At 41.2% G+C, this 14,784-nt stretch overlaps 1 protein-coding gene across 1 annotated transcript in view; it reads right to left on the reverse strand.

Moving 5' to 3' along the window:
* Nucleotides 1-14,784, reverse strand: part of ankfn1 (ankyrin repeat and fibronectin type III domain containing 1) — a 133,187-nt gene that overhangs the window by 105,094 nt on the left and 13,309 nt on the right. Inside the window, exon 5 of the mRNA XM_040135882.1 lies at nt 12,646-12,917. Within this exon, the coding sequence (XP_039991816.1) occupies nt 12,646-12,917 (272 nt within the window). The remainder of the gene's footprint in view (nt 1-12,645; nt 12,918-14,784) is intronic.

Genomic DNA, 14,784 nt, shown 5'->3' on the forward strand with positions numbered 1-14,784 from the left:
GAGGCGGCGGCAGTGGGGGCCGAGGCACCAATCATCCGCTCCACGCCGTGTTTTTTTAAGGGATTAGACTTAATAAGATGGCAGGCTGAATTTATGGAGCTAATATTTCACGGTGGGGTGATTCATGGAGGATTTGGTGCAGCAAAGCAGCTTAATGGATGTTCAGAAAGACTTGCTTGACTTGTGCCCTGATACGATTATCCCCAAGGGAGTAAGGCTGCTAAATACACCACTGTGTAAGTGTTGGTGAGTGTTAGTGTACAAAGACAGCGAGTCTGCCCTGGGAAAAACGTATGAGTAAACAGGACACATACACAAATCCCTCCTGTACTGGACTCTATGTATGGAACATGTATTTCTATTCCATATGGCCCAAATGACAGCGAACAGACGGGCGGTTACAGCCATCTTTTCACCTCGCATCACCTCATCTGTCCAGCAGCGACTGTCACTAATGAACCATTAAGCTGTCTGCCCTCTGATCAGTCAGTCAGTCAGTCAGTCAGTTCTCCTTAAGTCAAAATATATACCTGCACCACGAAAAGACAGCACATGATCAGGGCTGGAGTTTAATTACACGTTACGCAGTCTCAATCTTTTCCAATCCCTTATTGATTTAGGTTTAGTATTCTAGTAACACTTATGTAAATCACGGTAAAATAGTGAGATCTGTATTTTATGGACTGAGAACGCAAAACATTAGTTTTTTAGTTGATCGACAGAAAACAAACCAGCAGCTATTTTGAAGATTGTTTCAGTCATTTCAGCTTCTCCAAAGCGCACATCTACTCACAAAGTAAAGACAATTTAAATGTAAAAAAGAGGAATCCAGTTTCTAAAGTGCTCTTTCTCAGCAATTTGCTGAGAACAAGAGCATTAAAAACAAACAGATTAAAACTAAGCTAATTTACTGACGAGGCCACCGTTTCTCATAGTTGAACAGTTTTTCAAATACGAGCTCAAACTTCATCCCACGCGTGCAAATCAAGCTGCACGTAACTTATTTAACATTTCCCGAAACGACATAGGTGTAAGACAGGTGGATGTGAATTTCATGCCGCCTCAAACGCAGTACTATCCACTCTGCCACCTATCGGCCAGTTCACATTACCGCATCTCTACCGTCGAGGCCTGGATCCCATCAGAGGGTCACAAGATAAATCTGTGTGGTGGCAGAGATGATTCACAAGATTTTAAAAAAACTTTTGGTTTAGTTTAGGTTTTGATACTTTTCTCTAATCTTTGCTATTTCATAGTGAAATATTGTGATGCACTGACCCAATTCGTCCGACCTTAACGCGGCCCGAGTATCAATCAGACGTGAACGATGCAAATCAAATACTTTAATATTTCTTGTTCTTTTCCGTTTACTTGCTCTAGTTAGTTACTTTTGATATGTTCGATGCTACTGATGTTGCTCATCACTTCCTGCCCGTGCTTCACAATAAAAGCATTTTAATATGGAAACAATGGTAGGCGTTTACTGTGAAATGATAAGCGTCAACGAGATTAATGATAGTTTTTCTAAAGGCACATTTTTAGCACAATTTGTCTGGACATTATTTCGAAACACTGCATGGACAAAGTAAAATGTAGGAAAGTGTCTGAGAAAACAAAATAAGAACTGGTTTTATATCTTATTAACAACAAACTTAACAACTGGAGTAAAGAAATACTGCAGAGGAACTGTGTCATGCTAGTTTAGCTGGTTGGTTTTGATTAGTGAGGAGATGGAATAAGAAAATAAAAAAATTAAAAAAACAGTCACATTCGCATTTATAGGGCTGGTCCAGATGGTCCTGTCCAGCCAAAAATACAATTAAAATTTCTACGAGCCCAATAACAAAGGCTGTGTATGAGCGTCTTCACTTGTAAAAAGAAAAGTTCACTTGTGTGTTATAGATCCACAGGAGTTTCATGCAGCGACAAAGTGGGAGCAGTGGTATCAGACTGGTAATCAGTACCAGCAGATCAGTGCATCACTGCTGAAATACTGGAGAGACACTATTCAAATGAAAATCTGAGAAGGGAACATCACTCTTTAGTTAAAGTGTGATGTTCAGCCAGAATCAGCCTGTGACCTGAGTTCACAAACGGACATTGCTTCTCTTTGAAGGTTCACAAGCCAAGAAACATATGGGAAGTTTTGTTTTGGTGCGGTAGAAACCAGAGGAAGACAAATATAACTTACAAACAGTATAATAACGCCCTTATGTCTAAATTCAGGCAGCTTTGTTTTCATTCGGTGGCAGAGATGAGCCGATCATCTGAATTCTATGGAAATGTACCTGTTGACTCAAGAAGACAGAAAAACCAGGGTCACAATATCTATTAGGAAGATGAAGAACGACAACCGCCTCTTCAAAGCTGAGAAGATTGCTTCTGCCACACAGGCACAAACATGTACTTCTATCTTTGTGAGGACACTCTTTGACATAACGCATTCCCCGTCACAACGAAACGCCTAACCCCAACCTTCACCCTAACCCTGACCTAAACCTGATTCTAGCCAGAACCCTAAAACCAGGTCTGAACCCTCACATAGATAGAAGTACATCCATATATATATACAGACACACACACACACACACACACACACACACGCACTAACACAGTCACAGCTTTTCTCAGAAGTCATCCTCTTCAGCTTTTTTATGATTAATCATATGTTTCACAGTATCTATTTGCATCAGCATCATCAGCCAGCAGCTCAATTTACTGCCTGAATCTCCTCGAGCAATAAAATACTGTGTGTTTTTTTTCTCCTAATGGAAAAGGAGCGAAAGTGAGAGGGAGGGAGGCAGCTGGTGTCTTAGAGACAGCCTGATTAAATTGTCAAAGCCCTTCTCAAACTTTCCACTCCAGATTTAAAAGCTTTGAGCTCCACTCAGAGAAAAGCAGTATGACCAGGAATTATTTATCTACTGAACCTGACGGCCAGAATCAGAAAACAGCAGGAGAGTCCTAAAAGCCCCCGCCCCAGTAAAAGCTGAGATTTCCCCCAGAGAAGGGGAGGTGAGAGGTGAAGAGGGGCTGTGGAGAAGATGAGCTCGCCCCCTGCTGGAGCCGAGGAGACAAGCAGCCGCTGAGTCCATCATCAAACGGTTCTCGCTCGGTGGAGTTTCTGATCGACACTACACTGCAGTTTATCAACCTGACAGGATAATTGCGTCGCTGTACATGTCAAGCGTCTCAAAGTATGAAATCAGTTCTAACTGGCCAGAAATTCTGGGTGACACATTCTTGGTCCTACTCTTATGACTAGAAATAAGAGCAATTATCAAGTTTTGGAACGAGGGACGTGACTCCTTTCCGATGCCAATATTTAGAAGGGCTCCAGACGAGTCCTAAGCTGTTAGAAGTTGCCAGGAGATGGTGTTCAGGCAGAGATGTTCCATGACGGGAGAGATGTTTTGCGAACGCTTGATGACAAGCTTATTAAAAGACTGTTTTGACAAAAACTGACTCATTTTGGAGACTGGCTTTGTACAGGGTACAGAGGAGAACACATGCCGTCCCTGCAGAAACAGTGAAACTGCAGCTTCATCATTAGTTCGAATTGATTTTGGCACATATCTAACCTTGGTAAATTACCTAAATGATTTGCCTGTAAACATAAAACCTGCACATAAAAAAGTGGCGGTGAAGTAAAACAGCGACGCCTCACTCATCTTTCTGCTGCTCACAGTAAGAGTAGCTTCATAAATCACTGATGTAGGGATGTTTTTAGTTCTAGCTTAATTTTCAGCAAGATTCCTACGAGCAACTCTGAGAGGATGATAAATCTCACATGTAACAGCACAGGTAGGAGTCGGCTCCTAGGCTGAGAAAGTTCATAAAATGCTTGAACTCCTTGTCCTAATCGTAGGATCATTAACCAGGTTTCCATCCAAATTTAGTGCAAATTTTAAACAGACTGACTGACTGTTGAAATGTGGATGGAGTCTTGTTTCCCTCCACTGCTGCTGTGTGAAAATGAGCCGATAAACAGCAGGTGGAGCCGATTCTCCGGTCGCTGCCGTTAAACCACCACAGAAGAAGAGGACGCGGCGAGACGAGGTGGTTAAAAGAGCTGCAGTCGAAGCTCAGACGATGGAAAACCACGTGGAGAACGTGATGGAAACCTGACGTCTCTGTCGGTTCCATGTGTTGATGTTGGGAAGGTTCCAGCCTCCTCACGGCTCCTCACAGATCTGATGATTTCACGTACGTCAGCGTTTATTCACTATCTCTGTTTCACTTTGGTTTTTATCCAGTCAGCTACTTTTACACCTCAGACAAAAGTAAAAACTAAATTCTAGCCCAGATAGGAGTCATTTCTTAAGTTAAAAATGTGCCCCCCAGAACCTCTGACACAGTGCCATGAGAACTTATTATTATTACAGATCTGTCGTGCAATCTTCTACTGGTCTTTTGTTTTTTTGATTTATTGTATAAATTATGCTGTCACCCATGGAGCCATTCAGAACATAAAAGAAAACAACCTCAGGAGGACAAACTGTCTCAGGAGACTCAGCTTGGTGGAAAATCGAACCAAACTGGAAGAGTTGTCCCAAAGTCCGGATCAGGTCCGGATCGGGGGTCAACCGATCACTAGACGGCAGTAGAGAGTTGCAAGTGTGTGCGATTGAGTGGTTGTTTAGCAACTTCACCGACGGTCAACACCGGAGCTGAGAGCATGAGAGTGGCCGACTGACACCAGCCCTCCGTCTCCATCACCCGTCTCTACTTACAAATTCAAATTTCATTTGTCACGACACAGTTAGACACAGTACAGTGCGGCGTGACATGAGACTCATATCACAGGTAGTTTTGTGGTTGAGTCATTTTGAGGCAAGACTCACTTTTTGGAGTTTACCTCCCAGCCACTGCAGTTAAAAAATAAATAGAATCAAATAAGAACTGCAGTGAGTAGACTCACAAAATGCGAGTTGACTCGGGGTCTTCTGGTCTGATACATCGGCTCATCCGCTTTTAGGGGACAGCCCAAATCTCTAGGAAGCATTGTCATTTAGATTTACACAAAGGAAATCATACCTGACGATCAGGTCAATAATTTACTAATTTATTAGTCATATCTGGACAAATGTGAAGGACGGCTGAACAACCAGATGAATGGACAGACGGAGAGAATCCATATCATATGGATGCAGGTGTAGGTGAAGAGTAACAGGAGAGTCCCAGGAGGATTCAGCCTGTTAATGATGAGCTGCAGCAGCTCTGAAACATAGAACTGTAATGAAGTGACACCGTCCTGCATAATGCAATGCTCCTCTTCCAGGCTTTGCTGCTGTCCACCACCTGCTGCGTCCTCTCTGTCCTGCAGCCAAACCGTCCACAAAAAAAAAGAAAAAAAAAAGGCAAGTATCCTGTGTTTTACAATGGCAAGGTAAACACCTAAGAGCTGCTGGGAGTATTTTCCATCGGTGGCCTGAGTGTCAGGACAAAGACGAGCAAAACGCCGGGATGTTTCTGTCTCTGCTCTGTCACTTGGCTGCCGCCTGTGTTGCCTGGAGATCTGCTATTTACTGAGACACTGGAGCAGAATGTCACCACGCTGAGAGGACACCAGCTGTACTCCTGTTTTCATACGGCACAGCTCAAACTGAAACTTTTACTAGCGGCTTAAACGACGACAGAAACGCTCCATCTGCTCCGGCTCTATACTTCAGTCCAGTTTAGAGGTTCTGATCCTCTGAGTTTATACTCAAGAATACTTTCAATACCTGAACCTTTCCAGTTTGGGGAACTTTCTCCACTACACTAGAAACAGAAAAACTTAGCACTGAAACAATTACTTGATGAACAGAGTTAAATAAACAGTTTTAATAATAGAAATTAATAGAATATAACTTTACAGTCCTCCAAGGTTGGAAAATAAAATATCTTAAAGATTCTTACAGGCCACTGAAATATGCTGTATGCTCATACTGTATATTCAGCATCCCATCCCATCCCATCTGCTTTCAAGGCCAGATGTTGAATTTTGGGGAGACTGAAACTCCTGTCGGTCTCAACATGATGTGCACAAAGTTATACAATCAAGGCTTCATCTAAAAACAGGTTTTATTATTACCGTCTGTTTCTGATGTATTTTTTAAATTACTTGATTAAAAAGGTTTCACTAACCAGGTCATATAAAGGTTAACCTTACACACACACAATAACAATAATAATAATAAACATGGCCACATAAACTGAGAACTCCCTGCAATAATCTTGCCAACAGTAGTTCTTTGATCATCCAGAGGAGATTGGCTAAAAGTAAAAAAAAAAAAAAATGGACTCTAAACAAAATTATTTCCAATGATCTGTGACAGCCAGTCAGAGAGTTAGATCCCATCCGAAACACAACTCTACCAAACAGCAGGTGAAATCTGAACACTGACTATAATCAAAATTTTCTGCTGGACTGTTCAGTTTCACTCGTTCTCAGTTTAGAATCCTTTCATGAAACCACAGACCAGGAGCTGAAGGAGGAAATGTGGGAAAAGACCGGAGATTACAGACCGAGTGTGTGGTAATGATGTGTTTCACCATCGTCCTCTGTGTGACTCACAGATCACACAGCACTCGGACCATGATTCACTGGGACCGAGCGCTCAGAGTGTGACAGCTGAGCCCTCGGAGAGTCGACAAAAGGGGGCGGGAGTCAATAGAAACACACACGCGCACACACACACTGAAATACACCGAGGAACTTACTTCAGCATGGATGAAGACCTGCACCTTTTTTCCCCCAACACGTCCTCCATCCGTTCAGAGGGAAAAACCGTTCAAACAATAAAACTCCCATTTGGTCCAAAGTCTGAGACGAGACTGAGGTCAACAGTCACAGGAGGCTGCCATGATCTTCACAGAAGAAACTAAATGGATGAATAATGGAGAGAAGACTCTGGGATTCTGAAACCTGATTCTGAAAAATGGAAAGGTCGTGTTGGTGCCAAAGTCACAAACACTGATCCTCTAAAAGTGGCCAATGCAGGGCTCTTAGTGCTTTGGCCTGAATGCTGACCTTAACATACTGCATCTACAGTTTAGCTATGCTAGCATGCTATGTTAGCAACAATTTACAACTGAGGATAATGAACTAATCCATTGATAATCAATTAATCCTCCTAGTGATTTTTTCAGCAAAGCATTTTTTATTTCCTGCTCCTTAAAAGTGAGGATCTACAGTCGTCTCTTTATTTCAAATCACATCAAATCACATCTTTGGATTTTAGATTGACTGAATGACTACATTTGAAGAGATCACCTTGGTCTGTGGGAAATTATGGAGGTTTTTAACTGTTAGTGGACATTTCATAGACTATGGGATTAAACAAAAAAAAACACATTCACACATTAATCCGCAAAGAAAGACAGATATAATCCTAATCATTTTTCTGCCTGTACCAAGATTTCAGGTGCTTGTTCTCTGTTCAGTCATGATGAGCCTCTTTCTAACGCCATCTTCCTCGAGCACTCTCCTTCACTCTTGCTACTATTGAGGACAACTGCAGTCAAACTCCATCGTAGCCTGGAGCACACATCAGACCCAGCGTAAAGACAGAAGTAGTAGTCGGGGTACAGTAGCTGTCGAGTAGACCTGAAGGGCGAATTTGATGAAACTGCTGCTTTTGAGGAGAGTTCATTTGCATCAAGATGCCACCGGCATATGAAATTTTACTCAGAAAACAACAAGTATGGGTTCTTTAATGCATTTCACTGGCTCTCAGCTACACTGCCTTGACAAGTGAATCACTTGTGTCTCGGAGTAAATGAATTCAAGCTGAATTCACTTTGCAGCAGTTTCACCAGGTTGCCGCTGGCGTTGCGTCAAACAAAACTAACACGAGCTCCCTTTAGACTCCATAGGTCTATTACTCATTCTGTGCATTTCTTTATCTCTCTCTCTCATATTATATAAAAAAGTAAAAAACATCGGAAATGAGTAAAGGACAGTCTTAAGGGTTAGTGTGGGTTCTGTGACTCAGTGGACAGGATATCAACGGTCCTACAACCTGTCCATGCTCATCAACTCTTCAAAAATCCAGCAACTTTATTACATTTGCTCCCTGGGTCAGCAATATCCAGCTACTGTACCTTGCTTACGCCTGCGGTGTGCGTTACGTGTCAACTGATGCAATGATGGTGTGTGTTGTGCCACTTGCTTTGACATGCTGTGGCCAGTGAAAAAGATACTGTTGTGGTTTCCTGTGCACTTTTGATGCAGTCGCAGCACTCAGTCCGTTTTGTTAAATGTTTCTTTGAGATAAACCTGTCAACTCCAGAATCTACAGCCATACAGAGAATCTACAGAGCATCAAAACATGTGATGATTTCCCAACAACCCACACTGGTGGGCAACACGACTGACCGATGTCACGTTTAAATGTCACAAAATCTGGACAGAAAACTGTGGAGACCGACTCCACCTGCCTGTGATGATGGTTTTAGTTTTAGATTCTGGATCGGATGGATGTCACTTAACATTTTTCTAAAATTTTCAGGCCTTTTTTAGCTGTATCCTGTATTACATTTTTATGAAATCTTCGTTTCATTATGCCTCAGTTTAATCATCCACATGAGGATGCATGAGTTAAAAAAAAAATTCTGATTTACGAAGTATTGGATTTCATTGTGGAAAAAAGTTTTAAACATTTGATGTATGTTTTCTTTAAAAGTAATCCTTCAGTTTTTTGGTCTCATCTTTGACACACCCTTTTTTTTGTCTTTTTTGTCTATTTCATGTCTTCTCTTTTTGTTATTGTGCCGGTATTATTCCTTTTTGTGGTCTGTGTCTTGCCCTCTAAGCGGAAAATTCAGAAATTCCTCTTCACAGCTTTGGTAGACAAACATTAAACAACACTGGATGAACAAGAAAATAACAATTAAGCAGGCACATTGGCTGCTACAAAGCAGTTTTGGCACAAACTGAACCTCATATACATGGGCTGAAAATGATATTAGTTTATCAATATTCATCTGTTATTAAATTTCAACACTTATTAATCAGTTTCCACAGCTGCAGAAAACATCTCAATTTTTGTTTGTTTTTAAAGTAACTTAATCCTTAATTTACAGCAGTATTAAGTGATGTTATTGGCCTCTTACGGGTAGCAGCTCTGGTTTGGTCTCCACCGGCTCATGAGGGGAAACATCTGGCTCTTTAGCTGCTAAATGCTCCACTACGTTCACCAGCTGGTCTCTGACTGGGTCTGTCTGTTGTTTGCTGCTGAGCACGTAGTGGACAGTGGCTTTTTACAGCTGTTTCTCTGAAACAGGAAATGTGCCACAAAACCAAAACTAGGAGCTCAAAGAGGTTAAAAAGCTGCGTACAGCTGAGGACAGTAGGAATTATTACAATGACAAACGGGCAGGTTGAGCGTTGTATTAAGGTAGACTTGAAGAATGCAAACCTATCATTCAACATCCTGACTAATGGACTTAAAATATATGATTTTTATAATAATATAATTACAGAAAAACTGAAAACTGACAAAAATTATCAGCTGCCACAGGTGATGTAAGAAAGACTTGACCTTCAAAGACCCACCAAAATAAAACACACAGCCATATCCTCCTAAAACCCACTCGGGCCTTAAAAAAGGAACCGAACAGTCGGCTTGTTTACTCAGATATCAGATGTATCATTGCTGCCCACACCACAACACATTCATCAGTGATTCATCAGTAAGTGTGACCCCACACTTGAGTATCACCAAAAATATCAGAGGATCTACTGGTTGTCTACAACAGAGGTCTGACGTTTGGACGCTGACAAACCAGACATTTATAGATTTATAAAACAGTACACCTGACATGTAGTGACTGTGAAGACCCCCCCACCCAGAAACCAGAAAATTATAAAAAATAATTCAAATAAATCCTAAACAATTCTGGAACAGTATAAAAGCCACAGTTACCACTTAAGATAAATGCCCTATCGATATTATATCATCAATATATTATTTCATGAATATCTATTGCCCAAGTGTTCGGTCATTTCGGCATTTTTCTTCTGTCTGCTCTAACTTAATACCTGACTCTTCCTACACTGATAGTTCAGTAATATTTCTTCTTGTTAAAGTACCCTTTCCTATATGAACCTAACACCTACAGAAGTTCTGAATGCTGTCAAACGACTGAGTTTGAGGTACAATGGCGTGGTATATTTTTGGCTCCTGAACAGTCTGTTCTTCTTTAATATGATTACAGGTCTGACGTCGAACTGATTGGATCTTTGTCCTTCATCAAAGCTTTCAATTTTACAGTACGAAATTGTGAACTCGCTAAAAGCTTCTAATTTGAGCTGATTTATTCATTCAACTGTAGTGCGGCATGACAGGCTGGAGAGCTGGCTTTGTGTCAGCCTCTGGCTCACTGCAACATGAGTGTGTCTGAGTGTCTAACTGGAGAGGTTCAATGAGTCCAGGTTACAACAGAGTTAAAACACTCAGAGCTGCACAACAAAACAGAAAACAAACACAAAACGCAGACAGACGATGAGAGGCCAAGGGAGCTTAACCACAGAGGGTCAACAGAGAAGTATCCTCCTCTGAAAAAAATCCACATCATAACAGCAAATCAAGGACCCAGAAGGCCAAATAACACAATGCAAAACAGCATAAATCATCATAAAAGGACAACCATAATCCCAAAAACAACACATTAATTTAAGGCTGGGCATGAAGAAAGAGCGCTGAACTGTTTCCAGATTTATTGGCGCTTCTAAAATAAAGGCCAATATTGTCAAGCACAAACAAAAGCCAGTCTCTAATTAAGGCCAATAAAAAAACACTGATGTGAGCAGAATTGATTTCACATGATAAATTCAATACAATGTACAATTCTACAGCACTAAAACCCACTACTCTGCTGAAAACGCATTCTCTTTTTAACATAAATAATGTTTTCATTTACTCATCAATACTACTACTGTGTACTTTGCCATTTTTTTTCCAATCGATGTTGAGCTACTGTCAGTGAAACCCAACACTTCTTGCAGATGTCTCACATAAAGAGCGTACCAGGAAAGATATGGACCTTATTCTTTTAGCCAACAGAAGCCTTTTAGCATGAAATACCTGCAGGAAGTCGTGAGTTTCATTGACGGTAACTTAACACCGAAGGAAGTGAGAGCGGCAGAGCGGCGCGAGTGACATGGCTCCGCTGTTAGAGACACAGTAGCTGAGCTGTTTATGGATAACACGAAACAACATCACAAGACTACGGATGTTCTGCCATCTTTGTTGTAGTCCAAACATGACTGTAATGACCCTTCTTCACCACAGTGGGCGACAACATGAGGAAGAAGAATTTCAGGTGTGTCATATCTAGTTAGCTGTTTGAATATCTCTAATTTTTTTCCACTTTCATAATTTTATAACTAGTTAATTTACAACGTTACCTGAACTTAAACTACTACGTCCAACATTGGAACAATTTTTTAAAAATCACAGCTGTAACTGATTTGTTTGCTAACTGATTCATTCATTTTGATCAACTCCACTTTGTTGTCCTTTCATTTAGGATGATGTTAATGAAACAGCTCTTTAACAATAAAGGCAATTGCAATGGAAGCAAAATGGAGGGATACTGCCAACCCCCGTGAACAACTGGAAGGCTTTTACTGTGAAAATGACAGAGGAAGTGTTGAGTTTGCATTTGCATGAGTTTGGCGACAGCATAACAACATTTTACTAGCAACGTTAGCTTTTTGACAGTAGACATTTTCCACTTCAGTTGGTATTTTAGGGCATTTCCCACGCGTACAACTTTTAACAGGGGCTAACAGAAAAAAAATTTATGTACAGATTGTGTCTGAAAGACTGAATCCATAGTTAAGTCACACAATAAGCAGACGTCATGCTGTAATCTTTGTTGCTGCGGATGTTAATATTGTCCACTGATATTCCAGATCGGATTATGGCTCGAACACGTACAGATAGATCTGAGAAGCTGCCATTTCCAACCAATTATGTTCTGTAATTTAGTTTTAGTCATTAGTTGTTTAAATTTACAGTTTGCCTTCAGAACCTCCACACCGGCGGGAGGATGAGGCGGTGCTCACAATCGTCAGGCTTCCGGAAGTTGGCCAATCAGAAGAAAGTGGAGTTTTAGGGAGGGGATCCTTAAAGAGCCTGGAGCTAATACTGCCTGTTTCAGTCAGAGGCTCCACTGAGGGGCTGCATAACAGGCAGTTTGAGGTAATCTGTGAATCATGCAAAGCTACTCTAGTCGAGTCTCAGAATAAAAATATAGAGCTGGAAGAGATTATAATAGGTCCCCTTTAACCAAATATTGTCTTGCAATTCTCCTTTAAAAGTTCAAATCTGTAACTTCCAACATGTTGTCACCCTCTTGGTCATTCTGAAGTCATTAGAATGTAATGTTTGGACTACAGCAAAGATGGCATAACATCTTGAGGCTTGTGACGTCTCATGTTGTAGTTGTTGTTCGAACACACACATTATCCAAAAATACTAAGTATCTTCTAAAATATGATAAAACATTAACTTGGGGGAATTAGAAATAAATAACAACCCGTCTCAAAAGGCTTGCTCCTCCTTCTACTTTAAATTATGTAAAAATTAATTAAATAAAGTGAAAAATGATATTAATGATAAAACCATAAATAAGAATATATAATACACTCACATGGATGTTTCGGAGCTTCTTCTTGCCTCTCTCCAGTCGACTCAGCAGTCTCAGATGTCGTTGCTCTGCGCCCGCCGGCTGCAGCAATCGGTCGTCAACCGAAACCGTTTTTCTCAAGGCCGCCCGTTCGCTGGTGCACACCGGTGATGCCCCACCCACCTCGACCAGGGGGAGGCTCCTCGCACCCCCACCTCCTCCTCCTGCTGCTGCGGCTACTCTCCCCCCCGGCCCAGGAGACAGGTCAGGTGACCAGAATTCGCGCTGCACTGAACCTGGACGAGAGAAACCAGAGACACCCCGATGTTACTGCACACCAACACACCCACACACACACACACACACACACACACACACACAGACACGCACACAGAGGACAGACAACAGTAACACACATGCACAGAAAGTAAAAGAAAAACACTTGTGTAAAAGGTAAAGAAATGACAAAAAATTGTCACAAATATCAGCAAAATCCTGTCAACCAGAATAGTTATGACTGTAAATTCCTGTTGTCCAAATCAACGATTCTGAGAAAAATTAAACCAGTTTCTGTTTGACACATGTTAGAAATCTGTTATAACAAAGTGTTACAGTGAAATACCATTAAATGCTTTGAACATCGGTTTTTGCAAATATTTAGAATAAATATTAATACCCATAATATGGTTGTAATAATTCCAACTATAAACCACGTGTTTTAATGCCAAATGCTCATTAATTATTATAGATACTGATTATTTAAAATGGCAAAATGCATATATTCATTTAAATCTGTCATCAGTCTTGGACATTTTACATTTCCTTTTCAAGGGTTCTCTGCTGAATTATAAAAGTACAGGTCAAACACTCCTGTCAGTCAGACGAAATATAAAATTGAAAGATAAAAGACTGCAGAGAAAAACAGCAGCAGGTTGGAGAGACGGACACTGACGGAGAGAAAGGAGACTTGCATGAAGCAATTTTCAAAATGTCAAATCTGAAAGTCAAATTTGAAATCTGCTTGGTTGTGAACACTTCTCTACAGTTTCAGCACTGAACCTCCATCTGGTTCTGCTCCTTCAGGTGGACTGGTTTTATGTTTCCATTCATTCAGTGTGTGTGTGTGTGTGTGTTATCATCATCAGGTGTCACGCTGCAGGCCAGCTGACTACCTGAGCTGCTGCATTAAAATTACATGAGAAGGCTCAACAGATAAAACAGTGGACGCTCCCTGGATGTGTTTATCCTGCAGATTATCTGCATCAGGCCTAAAACAAAAAAACTCAGGTCCCATGAACGGCGTCAGTATTGGAGTGAATCCTGATCAGTCACAATCACTTGAATTAACAAAAACTCAAACAATCACTCTAGTTACCTGCTATTTTGCCAAAAAAACAAAAAAACAAACAAATTTTCCATTTGTTAAAATGTTTGGCCTAAAAATGATCAAATTTTAGACCACATTTCAAAAAACAAAATCCAGCCCTAAGGTATTCCCACAGCTAGTCCGAAATTGTTTGAAATATTAACATGTAGTTAAATCTTTGTATTTGTCTCTTCTTGCAAACCAAAGACGTAACTTCTTACACACATAAAAACCGTCAGACTTATGTTGATTCTGAAATGGTGCGATGAGTCAGAAATGAGCATGCAACCAATGAAATCAGTAAGTTTCATGACATTACAAGGATGAGGGCGAGGCAGCAGCTTGAGTTTTTCATAGTTCCTCCACCTCTCTCTTCCAAATCTTATTTAGAGAAGGAATCGAAACCTCAAAACCCCCTCAACTCAGACGTCTCTGAGGCAGGAATCTGGGGTGCTTTCCAAAACAGACCACCAGACATTTGAGCCCACTTTACACAGGGACCGGTCAGGTGTAAAGACGCGTGAAGCTTCTCCCTCGAGCTACTCCGGTCACTTTTAATGTGAACAACCGAGTGCAACACCATGAATGTATTCCAGGAGAAACTGCCTCAACGTGTGCACCTTTGTTCCCATCTGAACGATTCATGGCGTCGAGGCTACAGAGACACAGAGATGTTGGAGAAAGTTTGGGGAGGTAGAGCGATGAAGCAGGAGGAGGCTGTGAGAGTAGGTTTCTCGCCACACCATCCGGTGCGGACTCTCAGGACAGACGGAATCACTTTGACTTTAGATGTGGTC

The sequence above is a fragment of the Xiphias gladius genome, chromosome 9 (assembly GCF_016859285.1).
Source record: "Xiphias gladius isolate SHS-SW01 ecotype Sanya breed wild chromosome 9, ASM1685928v1, whole genome shotgun sequence".
Taxonomy (NCBI): Eukaryota; Metazoa; Chordata; class Actinopteri; order Istiophoriformes; family Xiphiidae; genus Xiphias; species Xiphias gladius.